General features: G+C 38.5%; 1 protein-coding gene across 1 annotated transcript in view; it reads left to right on the forward strand.

Annotated features, from left to right (window-relative positions):
• Positions 1–22,286, forward strand: part of HS6ST3 (heparan sulfate 6-O-sulfotransferase 3) — an 891,948-nt gene extending 869,662 nt beyond the window's left edge. Inside the window, exon 2 of the mRNA XM_036757410.1 lies at positions 21,475–22,286. Coding sequence (XP_036613305.1) covers positions 21,475–22,174 — 700 coding nt within the window. The 3' untranslated portion in view covers positions 22,175–22,286. The remainder of the gene's footprint in view (positions 1–21,474) is intronic.
• Positions 22,287–22,587: the final 301 nt, after the last annotated feature.

Genomic DNA, 22,587 nt, shown 5'->3' on the forward strand with positions numbered 1-22,587 from the left:
AGTCATCATCATCATCAAATAAGATAGACAAATCATGTATCAAGAGAGATAATTAGTAGATAATCCACAAATGCCATTGTTACCCACATAATATCAAGAAATCTAGAGAAAGATAACTACAGGGAGATCTTATATACAGGATCTATCAGAAGACAGACAAGAGTCACTCAAATACGGTTGAAAAGATGATGAAAAGAGATAAAAAAGGCATGCATGGGTTGCAATTTTCAATGGAGGATGACATACTCCCATTGATGGTAAGGCTACTTCCAGATCCATCCAAGTATCACAATTATCATTTTTATTTTCAATAAGATTAAATGGAACAATGGAAAGGCTGCCAGCCTGGGATTTTGGATAATTGATTTCTAACCCTGGCTCTGCCACTGTACAACCTTAGGCAAGTTATTTAATCAACCTGAGTTTAATGTTTTCTCGTTAATAAAATAATGAAGGCTGGATTAGATGCCTTCTGTGACTTCTTTTAGCACTGAAATTTTATGAATATATAATATGAGGCCAGATCTGTGATAATACCAGTAGAGGGAACTCCCTAACAACTAAACCACACAGCATCTCTGTCACATATTACAATAAAATCCTCATGATGTAGTCCTTTAACAACCAGGATGATCTAGAAACGAACATTTTCCAGGTTCCAAAACATAAACACCCAATCTAGTTGTCAGCATTACTGAAACTAACAGGAATAAAACAGTTAGACTCAGATAGAGTTGCTAGACACTTGTTATTTACTCTCTTAGCATTTGGGGAAAAATAGATCTCTGCTTTCGAAGATTTTTTGGAAACAATAATTTCCATGGATGAGTCATGTCACAGCACTTTCAACCACTTAGAAGTTCAAGGAAACAGAGCCTGGAAAGAGCCTGGGCAGTAGGAATTAATTGAAACCAGAGTTTGTTTTTTTTTAAAATGTCAACAAATAAGCACTTCTGTTTTCCCAGCAATTCATATAGCAAAACTTTCAGCATACATGCTAGCATAAATAGTTATGTTGTTTTTACTTCAGATGGTGTTGGGTCAGCAAACATTGTTAGTGAAATTATGAAATAGTACAACCATTTTGGAAAGCAGTTTGTGCAAATAAAGTTACTAAAATGTCTCCAGATTACACTAGTAAATGAATGCCCCAAGGAGGTCATTGATAGAAAGAAAAACTCCATATACACCAAAATATTTTTTGTAGCAGCAAAGAACTGGAAACAAAGTAGATGCCCATCATGTGGCATGTGAATGTAATAGAATTTTACTGTATTATAATAAACAATACATATGATGAACACAGAAAAGCATGGAAAGACTTAAATGAATTGATGCAAAGTGTGGAAATAAGAACCAAGGAAACAATATACACAAGTACTAAAACAATGTAAATGGAAAGAACCACCACAAAACAAACAAAACTTAATCTTGCAAAATTACATGAGTGTAGCTGGCCACAAAGTAGACATAAAAGAATGCACCTTCCCCTACACATGTGAAGAGATCCATGTGATAAGGGAAGAAAGAGGTTCATGGTTGTGAAATATTGTATTGACAGACTTTTTTTCTATATAATGATCAGTTATTTGTTTTTCTTCTCTTCCTCTTTCCTAAAACAGACAAACAAAAAACCCATTTTGTTATATAAGATGGTTCTCTTTGAGGTAGGGAGGGATAGAAGAGTAAATTGAACAAACAAAAGATATTAATAATGTTTTCTTTTCTTTAAATAAAATAAAGGAACAGATGGACAGAAGGGCATGCTTCTGTGACCATAGACTTATGAATCTTCTGGCCTCCACACTTTCATTTGTCATGAGTCTGTTATTTGTTCAAGATGTTAAAGAAGGAATGTGATGTTAACTTCCTCCAAGTCCTTTCCCCAACCCCCACTCCCCCCAAAAGTTTTTCTTCTCTAAACTTGAATCAGAACCTTTGGGAATTATTGTTCCTTTGGTTTAGAGAATGCTGGATTAGTAAATTCACTAGTGGTTGTAAATTACTAAAGGATGTCTTTTTGTGAGATTGAGATGAACTGAAAGTACATCCTCCTTCCCGTTATGCTCAGAAGTGCTAACAGCTCCCTGGATACTGCTGCCTACTTAAGAGTCTTAAGAAGTAAGTGCGGTGTAGTGGGAAAAAAGTGTTGGTTTTGGAGGGAAACCAGGGATCATCCTTCTATCTCATACTTGTTAGCTGTGTGACCACTAGCAAATCATTTCAGTTTTCTGAGTCTCAGTTTCCTCATCTTTAAAATGAGCATAATAATAGGAGGCATCATAATACAGAGAGAAGAGCATTGACTGGAGTCAGAGAACCTATGTTGTTCATATATACTTCTGATATTCACAGCTACCTGTGTGACCTTGGAGAAATCACTTAACCTCCTAAATCTCTCCCTTTTTATCTCAATCTCCTTCCTGGCTTCCTTTTGTTGTTGTTCAGTTATGTCTGACTCTTCATGACCCCATTTGGGGTTTTCTTGGCAAAGATAAAAGCAATTGAGGCAAACAGGGTTAAATGACTTGCCCTGGGTCACTCAGCTTGTAGGTGTCTAAGGCTGGATTTGAACTCAGGTCTTCCTTACTGGAGTCAAGATGCTCTATCCACTGTGCCACCTAGCTGCCTAGCTTTCTTTAGGGCCCAGCTAAAATCCCATCTTGTACAAGAAGCTTTTCCCAGTCCTTTGTAAAACAAGTGTCTTTCTTATAGAATTATCTCCAATTCATCCTATATGTATACCTTATTTGTACAAGGATGTCTGCATGATGTCCCACCCATTAGACTAGGTACTCTTTGAGACCAGAGGCTGTTTATTTTTTTGTTTTGTTTTTCCCTTTTTTGTATTCTTAGGATTTAGTGCAGTACCTGGCACATAGTAGGTGATTAATAAATGTTTATCCACTTGTCTCAGTACTTTCATCCATTAAAGGAGTTAGTTGAGCTCCAGAATCCCTTGCAGCTCTAGACATGCGATCGTAATTCTTCTGACTCCTTGTCCAGTGCTCATTCTACTACTGTCTGTTAGAGCCACAAAATGACAGCTCTGAGATTGTATGGTACCCCAATGGTCCTAATTGTGTTATTTCATCCTGGGTTTGCAATAGTTTTGTACTCTGAAAACAATCCAGTCATTCCATCCAGGTAGTAGGTTCAAGGAAGAAAATAATAGAAGAATTGAATCCTTTGCTGCTTAAACAAATAATAAAATCTGCCTTCAAATGCCTTTTTGTCTTATCCAGAAATTATTCAGCAGGCACTCTATCACAGCAATCATATATAGCAATATATTTGTTTTGGTATCAAATGTCAGGTCTTACTTCATTTCATTTCCAAACTGACCACTCGAAAACTTATTTTGTGGTAATCCCCTGCTTTCCTACATAATTCCCACCTTTGTCATTCCATGCACCTTTTATGCAGAACCTGCAAAATCAACTCCAAAGGGAAAACCTTGGGAAATGGATGACTTAGTAATACAGCCTCCTTAGCACACTTAGCATACTGCCAGTAATTCTTCTATCCCAGGCTGAGATTAGGGCTTTGTGTGAGACTGGGTATCAGGCTTATCTCAGGAGCAGTGGACTCATGCTGGCTTCCTGGATGCATCTGCTAAAGCTTTGTGGAGTACAGTGGGATTGCCCTCTTGCCTAAATCCCAGAGATGCTGTGTAGTGCTCAGTGCCTCTGAAACAAATAATCACTGAAGATCCTGAATAATGCATAAGAGAAGGCCCCTTCCAAGCACATCTGAGACTGTAGTGGGATGAATAGTACTCAGCAAGCAAGCAAAAACAAGCTTGTGGATGAGTATTCCCTCACATTTATTTTTGCAACACCACTTGGGAAAAGTGAAGGCAACTGCGACAATCCAGTGAAAATCATGGTATGTTAGTGAGTCTGATTCTCAAATATTTATTATTGCTATAATTCAACTCCATGATTTTATTGTCAAATACATTTTTTTCCCTGCGAGAAAGTGTGAATATTAAAATTACCATCACTTGTGAAATGACCAATGTCATCCAGAAGCCTTAGTGTTTGACTCAGTATATACTCCATACACTGCCTCTCAAAGGGCTCTTTCTCTGACAGTGTGCATCAAGTGTGCAGCCTCTGGCCCTCTGATCAGAAAGGTTTTTTTTAATTTAGGCATAACACTGCCCAGCAGAAACTGACTTCAAAAGTCCAACATAAATTTTAGCTTCAATGAGTTTAATAAACAAAAAAAATAATAATCCATCTAGAAGAGGGGTATTCCACAAACGGATTGTAAAACTAAACCAACTTAATTGTGGGACATCAGTGAATTCCATGAGCCTATTCTAAGTCATTACTGGGTGAGTGAGGGTTACAGCTAAAAGCTGCCACAATTCTTCCCTTTCCTATGCTCTTTGATTCCTGGGCAGCCATTCTTCTCCCATTTAGTGCTTTCAGAGTTTTAGTAAAATAAAATGGATCATCTTGATCCAAATTATTCTTTCTTCAAGTCAGTCTGATCCCTGCCTGATGGAAAAGAATCATGGAGTTACTAGACTTCCTAGCATCTTCAAGCAGCCCCTATCACCTTTGGCCCTCACTCATTTGGGAGGAGTCTGTGTCACTTTGTACTCAACAAGTTCATCTGTAAACAATCTGTAAACAAAAGGACAAGAATCCTTGGTGTGAGATAAGGTGATAAGTGGCAGTTTGGCCTGGATTTTTTCCTTGTATGTCTCTACTTTCCCATCATAATATAGGACATACTGGAAAGCAATGACACTACCCCACAGACACTGTGATGCTCTGAAGGTTCTCTATTCTAAGGCTTAGTCATTGTGGCTCCCAATTTCCCATTGGCTTGGAACATCATTCTTAAAGTTCTTAATTTGTTTTCAAGGCTTGAATAAAATTTCTTTTCATCACTATGTCAAAGTACAGGCTACTTATTGCAGTTCAAAGTGCAGGAATTCTATCAGATACAGTGCAGTGTAGAAACCAGAGCAGTTGTACTATGTAGGAAGAAAGAAATTAGTTTTGTTCTGAGCATCGGGCAAGTGACAATACAATAGCTTTGCAGCACAGAGGTGGGGGTCAGGATGAAAATGTGGAAGGGCAGCCTTGTGTTCCAGAATTCCCAAACGCCTCTCCATGATTTGGAATGTAAACATGCTCTTGGTTGCTTGCAGGCCAAATTCTCTGGTCCTTGGCAGGTTTATATATCTGGGTATGAAACAATGTGAGGATCTCTGAAATTTCAGAACATCAAATTATAGAAATAAGTAAAAGCCTACTTAATGAAAAGAAAAATGCAAAAAAAAAGCCAAAAAATAACTCCCATACTTTAGCCAGATCTAGGTTAGGTTAAGTCCTAAACCTGGGTTATTTCTACATTATTTAGGCTACAAAAGGAGACAACATGGTATAGGGGAAACAGAACTAGGTTGGAAGTCAGCAGATGTCTGTTGTTTGAGTCCTACCTCTTACATGTTTTATCCGGCTGACCACTGACAAGTCACTTACATGCTCCTGTAAAATGATGCTGATTGTATCTACAATACCTTCCCATTTACCTAATTCACAATTTTTTGGTAAGGAACAAATGGGAATTTTATAAGGCTGAGTACTGTAGAAACATCATATGATCATAAATATTATTATTTAAATCAAGCATTCTCCCAGAGTCCTGGTCTGGCTCACAATTCTGGATCTCAGTTGCCTCAACTATAAAATGGAGGCGTTGAGAAAAATGGTTCCTAAGATCCATTTCAGGTTGAAATCTATGCTATTCTGATGTTAGGAGCTTTCCTCAGTGCCTCCAAGCAGTAGATTTTTTAATGGAAAAAAAGTGTGTAGCTTTTTTTAAAATTAAAATCATGCCTTAGTGATTTTCTACAGTGCTTTTTGAATTGTGGGTCTTGACCCCATATGAGTTTGCAAAAAATTTGGCAACAGTAAAAGATTTCTGAACAAGCAATGACCAAAAATTAACTCAGAATCAAAGGCGTCATGAATCCAAGGTGTTTCTGTCAGTGCTTGCCTGTGTTGCATGGTGGAAGTTCATCGCAGACTTGGTTCTGAAAATAAAGCATGCATACTTTGCACTGTGCATGCCCACAGACCCTCAGGCCGCACAATGCCAACAAATGCTGCCAAAAGGCCAAAAGGGGTGGCCAGTGGAAAAAAGTTTAAGAAACCCTATTCTAGAAGAAGTTAGCAACAAGATTAGCCTTTTTATATCTTAAGTAACATTTCTTGGACAGAAAGGAATAATTTCATGCAGAGAGGCAGTGTGGTACACTAGAAAGATCTTGGATATGATGACTGGAGAAATCTCAGTTCAAATCCCACAGTTGGTATTTACCAGGGTAATTAATTCCCTTTCCTCCCTCATCTCTCCTCCTCACTCCTTCATTGTCATGCCTTAGAGTATGCTCCCGTATTTTCTGTTTGCTTCAGACCACATGGAAACATTGGGCCTAGGATTCCAATCATACAGTAGTTAACTACTGTAATGTAGCTCTGCTTTCCTTCTCCACCCCGAGCATTGGTGCATGTGCTGTTAACCTAGCTGAGATTTCATTGATTTTGACTAGCTGAGTAGGGTGATATGAAGACTGGGGACTTTTAAAACTGGGAAACAGTTCCCAGTTTTCTGCTTTGCTCTTGTGGCAGCAAGATCTGCTGTGGAGAGGAAGTCTACAGGGAAGAGTGAGCCTTTTCCCCAAAACTAATGTCAAGGTGATCTCACCCCCATAACAGCTAGTGCCAGGGGACTTAGCCAGACTAGCCTGTGCCAGGGACTCTCTGGCAGTCCTACATCATTTGCATTTCCTTCCCTTGAGCAGGTGGCCTTGTGAGCTTGAAAGGTCTGGAGATCTGCCCACCCACTGCAGCAGCAGTTGGAGTGGATGCATATCCTAGCTAGCTATGTCTTTAGGCACTAAGCCAGAGATCTAGTGGCATTGAGAGCTGTAACCAAGGGGAAGCCAGCCAGAAACTGCACCCTCTTTGCAAAGGTCTCCTGAGTCCTCAGCTCTTCTGGCTTAGCCTCTCAGTGATGAGTCTTACATGACTGGAAACTGGCGCCAGAAGTTTCCCTATGTTGGTCCTAGGGATGGTCCCAGAGCTGGAAGAGAATATCAGTTGCATGCCCCAAAGAATAACAAATGGGGGGAGTGCATCATTCCATTCACCAACCAGAATTTTAGTTTAATAATCTGTAAATTGGAGATAGTAATAACTGCAATATGTACTCTTCAGAATTTTGATGATTAAAATTTTACCCTGCCTTCTATATGTCCTAAAACCATCTTGCCCCAACCAGACCACAAGGGGGAAAATTCTATAAAGCTTAAATCACTACATTCATGTTTCTTCCCAATTTTCTGTATTCAAAATATAAATAAGTGACTCCCCCTCCAAAAAAAAGATAATGTGCATAAAACACTGTGTTACCCTTAAAGCTACATATTAACACTGGCTATAATTAGATAGATTCATTTGACTGGCAGATAATGAAATTACTAAACTTAATTTTTTTATTGGCAAGGTTACTAAACAGGTATATTGGATAATTAAGTAGATATAGTTTATATAGATTTTACAAAATATTTGATAAAGTCACAATATTCTTATGGAAAAGATGGGAAGACAAAAGCTAGGTCATAAAATTTGATGGATCTGGAAAGATTTAAATAGCAGACCCAGAATAGTCATTAATAGTTCTTTGTCAATATGGAAATACGTTCTAGTAGAATATACCAAGTATCTGGAGACAGTCATGATACAGTATAGAGAATGTCCAGTTCAGGGGCAGCTAGGTGGCTCAGTGAGTAGAGCACTGGCCCTGGAATCAGGAGGACCTGAGTTCAAACCCAGCCTCAGACACTTGACACACTTACTTAGCTGTGTGACCTTGGGTAAGTCATTTAACCCCAATTGCCCTGCCTTCCCCCCTCCAAAAAATGTCCAATTTAGATTCTGAGGATCCACACTCAGTCCTGACCCTCCTCCATAGTACCTGTTTGTCACTTAACCTCTCTGAATATCAATTATTTCCTCTGTAAAATGAAGAGGTTGGATTGGATGTTTTCTGTCAGCTATAATTTTATGATCCTATAACCTCTGCTTCTAAATATTTCTATCAATTATTTAAATAAAAGCATAGATGGTATCTCTTACAAAATTTACACTTGGTACGAATCTGAGGAAGAGTGTCCTTTGAAGAAGGACAAAGTAGGCTTCCAAAAATCTTGACTGGCTAAATCTAATCTGATAAAACTAAGTAATGATACATATAAAGTTATAGATGTGTTTTTTTAAAAAACAGATTCACAAGTACAAGAAGGGTGAGGCATGGCTAGACAGCAGTTTGTCTGAAAGAAATCTGGGGCTTTAAGTGGATTTTCAGCAGCCGAGAAAGCTAATATGGTCTTGGAGTGCATTGAGAAAAGCCTTGTTTCAGGGAATATGGAGATCTGTACTTAAATTTTTAGTCATTATTCACCTCTGCTCAAACTACATTTGGAGTATTTGTGTTTAATTCTGCTCTTTTGTTGTTGTTCAGTCATTCAGTCATGTTTGGTACTTTGTACCAGTCTCTTCTATCCTCCACTTTATCTCAAAGTCTGTCCAAGTTCATGTTTGTTGTTTCCATGACTTCTATCCATCTCATCTTCTGCTATCCCCTTTTCTTTCACTATTTCCAAACATCAGGTTCTTTTTCAATGAGTCCCATCTTCTCATTATGTAGCTAAAGTATTTAAGCTTCAGCTTCAGTGTTTAGCCTTCCAGTGAACAGCCTGAATTAATTTATTTAAGTATTGACTGACTTGATCTCCTTGCTCTCCAAGGGATTCTCAGTGGTCTTCTCCAGCACCACAATTTGAAAGAGTCAATTCTGTGGCATTCAACTTTCCTTATAGTCCAACTCTCTCCATCTCTCTCTCTCTCATTCTCTCCCTCTCCCTCTTCTCCCTCTCTCTCCCTCCCTCTCTCTCTCTCGCTCCCTTTCTCTCTCTCTCTCTCTCTCTCTCTCTCTCTCTCTCTCTCTCTCGCTCTCTCTCTCTCTTTTGTGAGCCAGTCAGAGTTAAGTGACTCACCCAGCTAATAAGTGTCAAGTGTCTGAGGCTGAATTTGAACTCAGGTCCTCCTAACTGCAGGTCCAGTGCTCTATTGCTATTGGAAAAATCATAGCTGTGAATATACGAACCTTTGTCGGAAAGGTGATGTGATGTCTCTGCTTTTTGGCAGGCTGTCCAGGTTTGCCATAGCTTTCCTTCCAAGGAGCAAGTGTCTTTCAATTTCATGGCTGCACTCACCATCTACAGAGGTCTTTTTAGCCCCGCAATATAAAGTGTGGCACTGCTTCTATTTCTCATCTCTCTAATTTGCCAAGAAATGATGAGACCAGTTGCCAAGATCTTAGTTTTGTTACTGTAAATACCAAATAGTAACTGCTTCTATTTTGGGAGGGAACACTGAGGGTCTTCCTCTCCCATTTGATTTTTTTTGAGTTTTTGATTAAAAGGGCCATCCTTGATTATCTTCTTAAAGAGGCCTATTCACTGAATGGGCATTACCTCACTTAGCCTGAAAGGGCCAGGGCCTCCCATTGCATCCAGGGCCATCTCCAGTCATCCTGGTGAATATCAGGTCACTGGACCCAGATGGCTCTGGAGGAGAACGTGAGGCTGGTGACTTTGCACAGCCCTCCCTCACTCAAATAAAATTCAACTGGAATGTCATGGTCCTCTTCAAAATGAAGGACAAACACAAGTTTCAAGCCAGCTTTTACACTCTCCCCTTTTGCTCTCATCAAGAGGCTTCTTATTCTTCTTTACTTTCTGCCATGACAATGATATCACCTGCATATCTGAAATTGTTGATATTTCTCTGTGCAACCTTAATTCCAGGTTTTGATTCATCCAGCTTGGCATTTTACATTATGTACTGTGCCTATAAATTAAATAAATAAGGTGACAATGTACAGCCTGGTCATACTCCTTTTTCAATCATAAACCAATCAATTGTTCCATGTTTGGTTCTAACTGTTGCTTCTTGGCCCACAAACAAGTACTTCAGGAGACAAGTAAGATGATCTGGTACTCCCATGACTTTGAGGGATTGCTGTATTTTGTTGTAATTCTGGGCACCAGAGTTTTAAAAGGATGTTGACTACTTGGAGAATGCCCAAGGAAGACAATCATAATGACAAAGGTTTTCAAATTGAGTTGAAGAAATTCAAGTTGCTTCTCCAGAGGGCCAAAACCAGGAGTAATATAGTAGAAATTTTTTTAAAAAAGGAAAATATAGGAATAGAAAGAGTTGAAGCAATGAAACATTAGCTAACAATTAGAGCTATCCAAAAGAAGAATGGTCTACTTTGGGGGAAGTCTGCTTCCCCTACATGGAGAATCTTAAGCAAGACTAGACTAAATATTAGATTTTTTTCTTGGTTTCTAGTTAATAAATTCAGTCTGACACTGTAAATTTGTCCTAGTTGTTAGAACTACAAGAGTAAAAAAAAAACATGTTAATACAACTCCTACTATATGTGGAACACTGTACTAGACTGGGGAAATTAGCAAAGTTTAGGTATGCTATCCTACCTGCCCTCAGGGAATTTGCAGTCTAGCTGAAGGAAGACAGAGATTGTTTCCTAGTCCGAAATTCTGTGTTATGGTATTAACTTCTTTGTCCATTTGCCTTAGACTGTCTTCTTAGCCACCTCTGCTTTCCAGGCCATCTGGCCCTGGATTCATAAAGACTTATCTATATATCTATATCTGTATCTGTATCTGTATCTGTATCTATGTGTATATCATCTATATCTATATCTATCTCTATATCTATCTCCATATCTATCTCCATATCTATATCTATATCTATCTATACACCATAATTTCCTTTTAGTAAAGTCTCTGTTTTAGGCTATTCTCTTTTCTATTCTGAACAAATGTCATCTGATGGTTTTCCCACCAAATTTCTCTTTCTAGCACTCTCCTGCTATCATATTCATTTTCAGGGTGATAATAACAAATACTTCTTGGCCTTAAAGTCATGTGACTGCTTCTCTTGCCCCTTCCCTCGCTGAGTCTCAGGTCTCTGAGTCATCGATCAGGCCTCTCTACTGGGGCCATTGCCTCCTAGACACAAGTTTTTATAGTAAGACAAATACACTTAGTACATACAATATATACTAGCAAACAGAAATCCTTCCCTACTTTCATTCCCTACCATTAAGGACAAGGCTGGCACCCCAGGGTCTCCAATAAAAATGTACATTTCATAAGCAATGAATTCACAGAGTACTTTCTACTGTGTAACAGTAGAAAAGCAAATCCAATGCAAATACTATAAAAGAAACCTATTTTCACTAATTTCACCTTACTAATTGGAAAGAATATTCTTTATACCTCCTCTTTAATTGCACTGCATTGACTTCATCTGCATGTACATTAACCCAATAATAATTGGTGTATTAAAATATTATATGTATTTTCACTCTTTGATTCCTTTAAAACATGCAAAAATTATGGAAAAAGGGCAAAAGGCCACATGTATTCAACATCAAGATTAGCTCTGCTTACCAACAACATACCATTGAACTATAAAAGTACATAACAGAGTTTAGTGAGGTTAAGAATGGTTTCTTTTCCTTTTTCTATTTTTGTTTTTGCATTCCCAGAACCTGCCTTACTATTTGTCACGTAGCACGATCACTAGACCATAGATTCAGAGCATTAAGGTACTTTAGGCTGAGGTGTAAAACTCAGCCCCAGTTAAGGCAGAGCCAAAATAATATGTAATTGGGAAATGTTTAACAAAATAAATGAAAACACAATACAGATAATGTTAATATGTGGTTTTCTAAGTCAATATGCAGCCTGCAGAGATATGTTCCTTTTTGACCTTGACACCTCTGCTTTAAGGGATTCAAGTCCAACACCTTATAGTTTATAGAAGATAAACCTGAAGTCCGGTGATTTTAAGTAGCTTGACCAGGGTCACAGATCTAGTGAGTGTCTGAGGAGGGATTTAAACTGACTCTAGGTACAATGTTTTATTAATCAACTTTGTTATCTTTCAACAGTATCAATAAATATAAAATGTGTATTTAAATAAATTTAAAATAAAGACACTTGTTGTCCTGGCTTCAATATTTCAGCATTTATTATTTTTTAAATAATATTACATTACAATCTTACACAATTCCACATGAGGGGAGCATAGTGCATATGAAATACTGATGATTTATAGGTCAATATATATTTTTTTAATTCATTGGTATAGGCTCTCTACCAAGGCAGAGATAAAGCTCTGGCCTGGAATGAGGAAAACATAAATTCGAGTCCTAATTCTGATACATACTGACTATATCACTCTGGGCAAGTCATTTAACCACTCATTGCCATAGGCAACTCTCTAATCCCCTATATAGCAAAACAGTGACCAATAAAAGCACAAGTCTGGAAAAACAACAACATAAGAACTGCTGTAATATTGATATAAACGAAGTACTTATCTACCTCATCACACACAAAGTAGACAGCAAATTATACCCATTTCAGCAATGAGTGAACTGAGGCCCAAAGAGGTTAAGTGACTTGCCCAAGGTCCATAGGGAGTAAGTGTCAGAGGTGGGTCTTGAATACATGTCCTCTGACTTCAGTGCTAGTGCTCTTTGCATTATACCATACTGCTTCATGAAAGAGTCAGAATTCAAACACAGGTCCTCTGACTCCAAATTCGTATGTGTGTGTGTGTGTGTGTATACATACACACACATACATGTATATACATATACACACATACATATATGTACACACATCTATATATATGCACATACACACATGCTTAATATATGTGTATGTATGTATATTCATGTATCTGTATACACATGAATTCATATATGTGTGTGGATAACAGAATAAACCAAATTAAGAATCTAAGGAATTGGCAAAGTTATAGGAAAGTAATCTTATTCTAATCTTAATGCAAATATACACTGCTAATAGAGTTATCTATTTCTAATAGAACAACCAGGGGAAAGGACATGGAAGGGAGCACAATTAATTCACTGGGAGTACTGCCATAAATTGATATGCTGCTGGAGATTGTTACAATGGAGCGTCATAGCTTTACAATGAGTTTGATGAAAATCTGTTAATGATATTACTGAAAAGACATCAATTAGGGATGAAGTTGTAGGTTCCCCATGTAGCCTAGTCATAGAATGGGTTGGTTGGCACAAATTAAAGACAATCTTCCACTCTTATTCCACAGCTCAGCCCTCTCAAGAGTCTTTATAAGATGATAATGCCCATCTGCTTTACTGATTGTTCTAGGATAGAATGTAGACTTGCTTTTACCACTAACACGCCAGCATTAATGGACATTGTCATTCTATCTCTTACAGAATGATTCTATAACAGCGACACACTGATTATTTCTTTTCCTGTCTCAAAGTCCCTGTGTCTTAATGGACCTCCCACTCACTTCCTACTTCTATTCTGTGGATTGTCTTCTTTTACTAAGAAAGTTGAGATAATGGGCATGTCCTGAACAAACTTCTTAGAATTCCACGTCCATCCACTTCCATAAGTGTGGTTTTATTTTTATTTTTTGTGATGATTCATTCCTCACATACCTCATCCTTCTTTCTTCTAAGGACTGGCTTTCCAGAGTCCCATCATTATTATTCTTCAATATGAAAAAAGGCGTAAGAACAATTTTAACCAACAGTTAAACAAATAAACCACTAATTATTGCCATTACTCTTGGGCCCATTTGGTATTCTTTATTTTTAAATGGAGAAATGAGGAGAAGAAGGAGGATACTCAATTTAACTACCCTTTGACTTTGTTTTTATAAGAGTTGTGTACTCTGAAAACCTGTTGACTTATTTTAGTGTGTCCAAATTCTTTTCTATTTTGGCTGTTATGCAGGATCGATTAAAAAAATGAGATTAAGGCTAGCTAAAGAAATTCTTAAATATTATCTGTCATCCAGTGCCAAAACCATTATACCATTAAATATAAGAACATTGTATACTATTATACGAATGGCCCAACTGTCCACCTTTATATCGCCATGTCAGTGTTCATTTGGATTATGAATTGATCTACTGCCTATCTGGCTGACAGAACCCTTAAGCATTTTAGATTTCTTCACAGATAATCACCTTTTGATTAGATTAGTTATTATTGAATAAAATCCTCAGCAGCAAATTTTTTGAGCAAGAGAAGACTTTAGCCTTGGTCAATTTTAGTCAGATGTGGTGATTAAGTAGATTTCCAAGATTGTACCTCAGCTATTAGAAAGGGAAAATAGGCAGGGTGAATTCTGCAGCCCATTCTAACTAGAAGACAAAAGCATTTTCTTCATATTCCAGTCAGGTCCCAAGGAAACCTTTGCTTTATCGAACCTTTGCAATCCTCGACCTTAAATCCTTTGAGCTGCCATGAGTGTTTAATCTGGCTCCTAAGATTAAGATGTTCTAATAGGGCTGACCTGTCATTTCACAGTCAAAAGATTATTTGTTCACTTGTGTGTTTTGTGTTTTGTTCAGTTAACAGGGAAAACAGTTTTCCTGTGTGATATCATTTGCCTGGTTCAAGGATCTAATTGGCTTTGGATACTTAGGAGCAAAGACTTCAGACATCCTTCAATGTGCTTTATTGTTGCTGCTATAATCATTATAGTGTTTGTTGTTCAGTAACTTCTTGACTGAGTTCTAACAGCATGTACAGGATAATGAAACACAATCAGCTCACACTACCTATGTAGCAGACTCATAAACCAAACAAGTCACCATTTAGGATCAAAGTAAGACTGACAGGTATATTACCATATATACTCTCGAAAAATATTTTGCTGCAGAAACAAAAAACAAACAAAACTCTCATTTGTGGAGACTACCAGCTTATTAATGTTTCTTAGCTATCTTTATCAGATCCACAATTAGAGTGCAAAAATAGATGAGCACAAAGCTTGGGATAGGGGTATTGATGGAGAATTTTCTGAAGATGTAGTCTTGGGGAATAAAAGGGCAATCTGACGTTTTCCCCAATGAAGCTTGGAGGTAGGAAGACAAGGTCCAGGAGAGGGTACTTCAGTGATAGGCTGCTTGGGATGGCAGCCTCAAGCCAGTTTCACCAAGTGGCAGATCAGGCTGTTAGGGGACTAAAGCAAGGATACAGAGTTCTGTCAGGGAAGAAAGCATACTCCATTCCTAAATGTTGGCCTCTTGATCCAATGTCCCATATACCTCATGTTACTTCAAGCTCTAACCTCCATTGAACTTTTGGGAAATTCCCTTCTACTGATGGAATAGTTGTTCTATCATAGTGGGTTAATATAGTGTAATATAGTGTAATGTTTAAGCAGGAGCTAGCAAATGTAGCCTCTGGAGTCTCTTAAGGGTAAATAGACTCTCCTTTCTGATTTAAAGTAAAGTGAATGTGTTTCTTTGGGTCTGTATTGTACGACTTTAAGAAATCCCTTCTGTACTTTAACTTATACATATTTTACATGTGCTGAACTGAAAGTTTGGTTAAACGAGGTTATCAGGATAGGTGATATATAAATTCATATTATTTTATTTCCTTAAAGCTAGCAGATACATGTACACAGAGCTGAAACATAAGTTCTGACTATCTGATAAAAAGAAAGAGAAGGCTTACATTTTAGAACAATACCAACTCTGGATGTCTGTGTCACTCAAATTTATGATCTCCACGTATGTTTAACCATAGCATGAGAAAGGAATTTCCTTAATTGAATAGGTTGCAAGCACAACAATATAAGACAGTTGACAAAGCATCGATGGAAAATACAACCCAGGATATTTGTATTTTCTTTATCATTAACATACCATAGCAGAGTAGATAAGAAAAGTCCCATTGTTCAAAATAGTGTCTTGTCACTGCAGAAGAATACTCTGGTCAGCTTCACCTGGCTTTGTAGTGTTGATACAGGAAGGGGCATTTTGAGTTCACTCAGAGAGCCAAAAAATTGCAAAGCATTATGGTAGATTAAGCTTAGAGTGGGCCACAATGCCTCTCCTGTTTGGCCAATCCAGGTTTTAGGCCTTTCTCAGATCTTAGGGTTTCAAATTTGGGGAGAGGTCTACACTGATACTGTTGGGTAAAAAGTAATAGGCTTAAAAAGGGAAGTAAAATTTGCATCTCATGAACTAAACATCTTAACAGAAATCTTACTAGGAAAATTTTATTTTTTTCCTATTACTTTCTCTGCATATTCATGTGCTTTTGTATCAGGGTCAGTTTGGCCCCAGAGAGCTAGAACATTTTGGTTCATTTGCCCTTTCCTCTCATGTTTTCCTTTTGATCTTGAATCATGATCCAATGGGATGGCATCTTTTATATATGCGGTAAAAATTTTCCATCAAAATCAAACTTCCACACAACAAAAAAAGATGTCAATTGGAAAAAAAAAAAACCATTAAGTCAGATTACACTAGCCTTTGGAAAAAAAAATATTACTTATCTGCCACCCAGGCAAAAATCAGTTATCAATGAGGAAATTGTACTGCTTTGTGATTCTTTAATCAAACTAATATTAAGCTTTTGCTATGGGGAAATAGAGAACCAGTGCTTTCCTTCTAATACTTCTGTTGTCATTCCCTCTTCATCTGTTGTCACAGTCTAAAAGGAATAATTCACATTTTCCTCTATCCTCTATTTTCTCAAGTACCAGCAAAGATTTTTAAGGAAAATCAATAAATTCCCACTTAAACCATTGACTGTAGAGAAGGAGGGAGATTAGCTGCTCAAATTAAGCACAAATTCAAAAGTGATTTTCCATCTATCCCTTTTAAGCAATAAAGAACAAAAGAAATTTAGGGAAGAAATGAGACAGAACATAGAGGCTGGGCATCTTTCTCTCCTCCTCTCCTCCACCTTATTTCTTCATGTTGGGAATGTGGCTTCACTCTTGTGTGAAGTGTTATGAATTTCCAGGACATCAGAAATATTCATATTGTGAGTATTTTTTATGCATTCCAAAGGGTTTGGAGAGCCATTTGTGCTATCTCTCTTTCATGCTGGCACAAATAATTTAAATAGCTATCTGTAGCATGATGTGGAAGAGCAGTGGTGACCTAAAATAGATATGTTATAACAATGGTTCTTCTTTTTTTAATATTATATTATTTATTTAATATTTTTAGTTTTCAGCATTGATTTTCACAAAATTTTGAATTACAAATTTTCTCCCCATTTCTACCCTTCCCCCCACTCCAAGATGGCATATATTCTGTTTGCCTCCTTCCCAGTCAGCCCTCCCTTCTATCACCCCACTTTTCCCTTACTTTCTCATAGGGCAAGATAGATTTCTATGCCCCATTCCCTATATATCTTATTTCATAGTTGCACACACACAAAAAAACCTTTTTTTTGAACATCTGCTTTTAAAACTTTGAGTTCCAAATTCTCTCCCATCTTCCCTCCCCACCCACCCTCCCTAAGAAAGGAAGCAATTCAACTTAGGTCACACATGTGTCATTATGTAAAACCCTTCCACAATACTCATGCTGTGAAAGACTAACTATATTTTGCTCCCCCCTATCCTATCCCCCTTTATTCAATTTTCTCCCTTGACTCTGTCCCTTTGTGAAAGTGTTTTCTTTTGATTATCTCCTCCACCTATCTGCCCTCCCTTCTATCACCCCCCTTTTTATCCCCTTCCTCCTTCTTTCCTGTAGGGTAAGATACCCAATTTACTGTGTATGTTATTCTCTCCTCAAGTCAAATCTGATGAGAGGAAGAGTCACTCATTCCCCCTCACCTCCTCTTCCCTTCCAACAAAACTGCTTTTTCTTGCCACTTTTATGTGAGATAATTTACCCCATTCTATTTCTCTCTTTCTCCCTTTCTCAATATATTCCTCTCTCATCTGTTAATTTGATTTTATCTTTTTAGATATCATCCATTCATAGTCAACTCACCCTGTGCCCTCTGTATATATATATATATATATATATATATATATATATATATACATACACATACATATATGTATGTATGTATGTATATTCCCTTCAGCTACCCTAATGTGAAGTCTTATGAATTATACACATCATCTTTCCATGTAGGGAAGTGAACAAAACAATTCAACTATCTTAAGTCCCTTATGATTTCTCTTTCTTGTTTACCTTTTCATGTTTCTCTTGATTCTTGTGTTTGAAAGTCAAATTTTCTATTCAGCTCTGGTCTTTTCACTGAGAAAGCCTGAAAGTCCTCTATTTTATTGAAAGTCAGTATTTTGCCTAGGAGCATGATATTCAGTTTTGCTAGGCAGGTGATTCTTGGTTTTAATCCTAGCTCCATTGACCTCTGGAATATCATATTCAAAGCGCTTCGATCCCTTAATGCAGAAGCTGCTAGATCTTGTGTTATCCTGATTGTGTTTCCATAATACTCAAATAGTTTCTTTCTGGCTGCTTGCAGCATTTTCTCCTCCATCTGTGAGCTCTGGAATTTGGCAGCAATATTCCTAGCAGTTTTTTGGGGGGATCTTTTTCAGGAGGTGATCGGTGGATTCTTTCAATTTTTATTTTACCCTCTGGCTCTAGAATATCAGGGCAGTTCTTCTTGAACATTTCTTGAAAGATGATATCTAGGCTCTTTTTTTGATCATGGCTTTCAGGTAGTCCTATAATTTTTAAATTCTCTCTCCTGGATCTATTTTCCAGGTCAGTGGTTTTTCCAATGAGATATTTCACATTGTCTACCATTTTTTAAAACTCCTTAGCTTCTGTTTTATATCTTGATTTCTCATAAAGTCACTAGCTTCCACTTGCTCCAATCTAATTTTTAAGGTGGTATTTTCTTCAGTGGTCTTTTGGACATCCTTTTCCAGTTGGCTAACTTTGCCTTCTTCTCCTCATTGGCTTTTAGGAGCTCTGTTGCCATTTGAGTTAGTCTATTTTTTAAGGTGTTATTTTCTTCAGTATTTTTTGGGATCTCCTTTAGCAAGTCATTGACTTGTTTTTCATGATTTTCTCACATCACTCTCATTTCTCTTCCCAATTTTTTATCTACTTCTCTTACTTGCTTTAACAAATCCTTTTTGAGCTCTTCCATGCCCTGAGACCAGTTCATATATTTCTTGGACACTTTGGATGTAGGCTCTTTGACTTTATTGACTTCTGGCTGTATGTTTTGGTCTTCTTTGTCACCAAAAAAGAATTCCAAAGTCTGAGACTGAGTCTGGGTGCATTTTCGCTGCCTGGCCATGTTCCCAGCCAACTACTTGACCCTTGAGCTTTTTGACATGGTACAACTGCTTGTAGAGTAGAGAGCACTTCATCCCAAGCTTGAGGGGCTGTGCTGCTATTTTCAGAGCTACTTCTACAGGGCAAGCTCTCCTACACCAGTGCTCCTTCTCCCCCAAGAACTGCCAACCAGGATTGTGGCCCAGATCTAGGCAGGGCAAAGCAGTCTTTGCACTCCCACTCTAATCAGCTGCTTCATTCCTCCCACCAGGTGGGCCTGGGGCTGGAAGCAACTGCAGCTGTAGCTTTGGAAGCAGCCTCTGAGCTGCACCCCCTCCACTGCCTCTGGAGTGGTGGCAGACCATGAACTCCTTTCACTCTCTTCCAGCAGCTTTTCCCGCTAATGTCTTCTGTTGTCTTTGGCATTTGTGGGTTGAGAAGTCTGGTGACTGCTACAGCTCAATGATTCAGGGCCCTATGGCCCTTTCTGCCTGGCTCCCAGTCTGGTTGGTCCTGGAGCAACCCATGCTGTGCTCTGCTCTGTTCTGCTTCCAGCTCCATGTGATAGACCCTTCCCAGTGACCATCAGGCTGTACTGGGCTGGGGCCCTGCTTCCCTCTGCTGTTTCGTGGGTTCTGTGGCTCTACAATTTGTTAAGAGCCATTTTTATAGGTGTTTATAGGTTAAGCTCCCTGGTGGGGAGCTTAAGCAAGTCCCTGCTTTCCAGCTGCCATCTGGGCTCTGCCCCCCAGCAATAGTTCTTAAAGTAGGGATCTGGCAGTACTTGCAGTGGGTCCATGAGGTCAAAATTATTTTCATAACTCTACTAGTGTGCTTAAGTTTCTATTGCAATAAATATCTATAGATATATCATACACTAAAAAAGGCACTTGGTAGAGGGTCTTTAATAATGTTTAAGGGTGTAAAGGGATGTTGAGATTAAGTTTGAAAATTGTTGTGCTATAGGATTGTAGCATATTTTTATTTTTTGTTGTAAGTTTCTTTGTATAAATTAAGAATACTGTTCATTCCTCTCAGATATCTTTGCCATTTCACAAGTTTTAAGAATGAATGAATTAAAAAAAATATATTAAGCACTTACTACATGCCAAGTATTGTGCTGAGCCCTCGGGCTTCATGTACAAAAAGCAAGGTAGTCCCTGCTCTAAAGGAACCCACAACCTAATTTTGGGAGGAAATACATAAAAGAAAGTTTGGCTGTGGGATAGATTGCAAAACTCAGGTATCCTTGTTTTGGCCACAAACAGATCATAGGCAGATAACAAGGCTTTGTGTCCGGAGCACATAGAGGAAGTACATGGTAAAGACTAGAAGACCTTGGGATAAGCACTGTTAGGGTATATTTTAAGGTCTATTGGTCCTTTATGTCACCAGATAAAAAATAGAGTTGGTGGCATCCACTTATCTAAGTGCCTTGAATAGTCAAGCTGCCTGTGGGGTCCAGCTGGTGCTGGGTCAGGGAGAGAAGAGGGGAAGGGAAGGAAGGGTACTCCCAAAAGTGGCTGATTTTCTATGACACTTGAAATGATAACATAAGATCCCTAAAAGAGACACCTTCAATTCCTAACCATCACAAAGGTAATCAGTCAAAAGCCTTTTTCTCTGAATGGCTCCCTTTCTTTTTCTTTCTTTCTGGTCTAGAGTAGAGTTTCCTAATATTTTGTGTGTGTGGCATAGATCCCTTTAGCAGTCTGGTGAAATCCATAGATCTTTCTTAGAATAGTATTTGTAAATGCAGAAAATGAAATACACAGAATTGTAAAGGAAACAAATTAGATTGAAATACTGTTATCAAAAAAAAATTAAGTTGACCACAATTTAGAATCACTTGTTATACAATCACTAGTGTCCCCTTGTAGCTATAACATTTTATGATCAATGATTCTGTTACTCAAGATTGAGTCTAGAAAATGGTAGACGTACAAAAACCTATCACAGCTAGGTGGGGCATTGTATAGAGTTTTAGACTTGAAACCTGGAAGACCAGATTTTGAATCCTGCTTCACATACTTACTAGTTGTATAGCCCTGGGCAAGTCACCTAACCTCTCTCATTTTCCTCATCTGTGTAATGGCAATAGTAATTACATCTAAGTTATAGGACTGTAGGAACTAAATGAATTAGCATAGACAAAGCACTGCCCAAATTTTAAAGCGCTTTGTAAAATGTGAGTTCTTGTTGATGTTAGTATTTTTACAACTGGTAACTTTCTTTTGCAATTTATTCTAGGAATTTCTATTATATCACAATGCTGAGGGATCCAGTATCTCGTTATCTGAGTGAATGGAAACATGTCCAGAGAGGGGCTACTTGGAAGACATCTCTTCACATGTGTGATGGCAGAAGCCCAACTCCAGATGAGCTGCCTACTTGCTACCCAGGGGATGATTGGTCTGGCGTCAGCTTGAGGGAGTTTATGGATTGTGGCTATAACCTGGCCAACAACCGCCAGGTCCGTATGCTGGCAGATCTTAGCCTGGTGGGATGCTACAACTTGACTTTCATGAACGAGAGTGAGCGGAACACCATCCTGCTGCAGAGTGCCAAGAACAACCTGAAGAACATGGCCTTCTTTGGGCTTACAGAATTCCAGCGGAAAACCCAGTTTCTGTTTGAGAGGACATTCAATCTCAAATTCATCTCCCCCTTCACACAGTTCAACATCACTCGGGCCTCTAATGTGGAGATCAATGAAGGGGCCCGCCAGCGCATCGAGGAGCTGAACTTTCTGGACATGCAACTTTATGAGTATGCAAAAGACCTTTTTCTGCAACGTTACCACCACACCAAACAGCAGGAACACCAGAGGGACAGGCAGAAGAGGAGGGAGGAGCGGAGGCTGCTTAAGGAGCATCGGGCTCACAGGTGGCAGAAGGAGGATGAGACAGCAGTCACAGAGGACTATAACAGCCAAGTAGTCCGATGGTGACACCTTCTGTTTCTCCTCCCAAGGAGGTAGGAGGACCATGGACAATGCTGTTATTTTGCTGAATCATCTAAGGGAGTGATAAAAATGAGCCATGATTTCTGAGTATGTGAGACCTGATTTGAACATCTGCCCTCCCTTTGTCTTTTTTTCCTCCTTAGCTTTTAACAAGCTAAAGGGGTTCTTCTTGTTTTTTCCTTGACACTTTTCAATCAATGATATTAAAGAAAGTAGAATGACATCCCCAACAAACCACTCTGAAAGGCCCACACCAAGATGGGGAACCAAGAAGTCTGGTTTTGCATCCTCCTTTTCAGCCTCACAGTAGAAGAATGGCATGTGAAATCAGAGCCTGCAGTGGCACGAATGTAAAAACCAAGCTGGGGCTTGGGAGTTCTGTAGAAATTGGTCTTTTC

Source organism: Trichosurus vulpecula, chromosome 4, assembly GCF_011100635.1.
Source record: "Trichosurus vulpecula isolate mTriVul1 chromosome 4, mTriVul1.pri, whole genome shotgun sequence".
Classification (NCBI taxonomy): Eukaryota; Metazoa; Chordata; class Mammalia; order Diprotodontia; family Phalangeridae; genus Trichosurus; species Trichosurus vulpecula.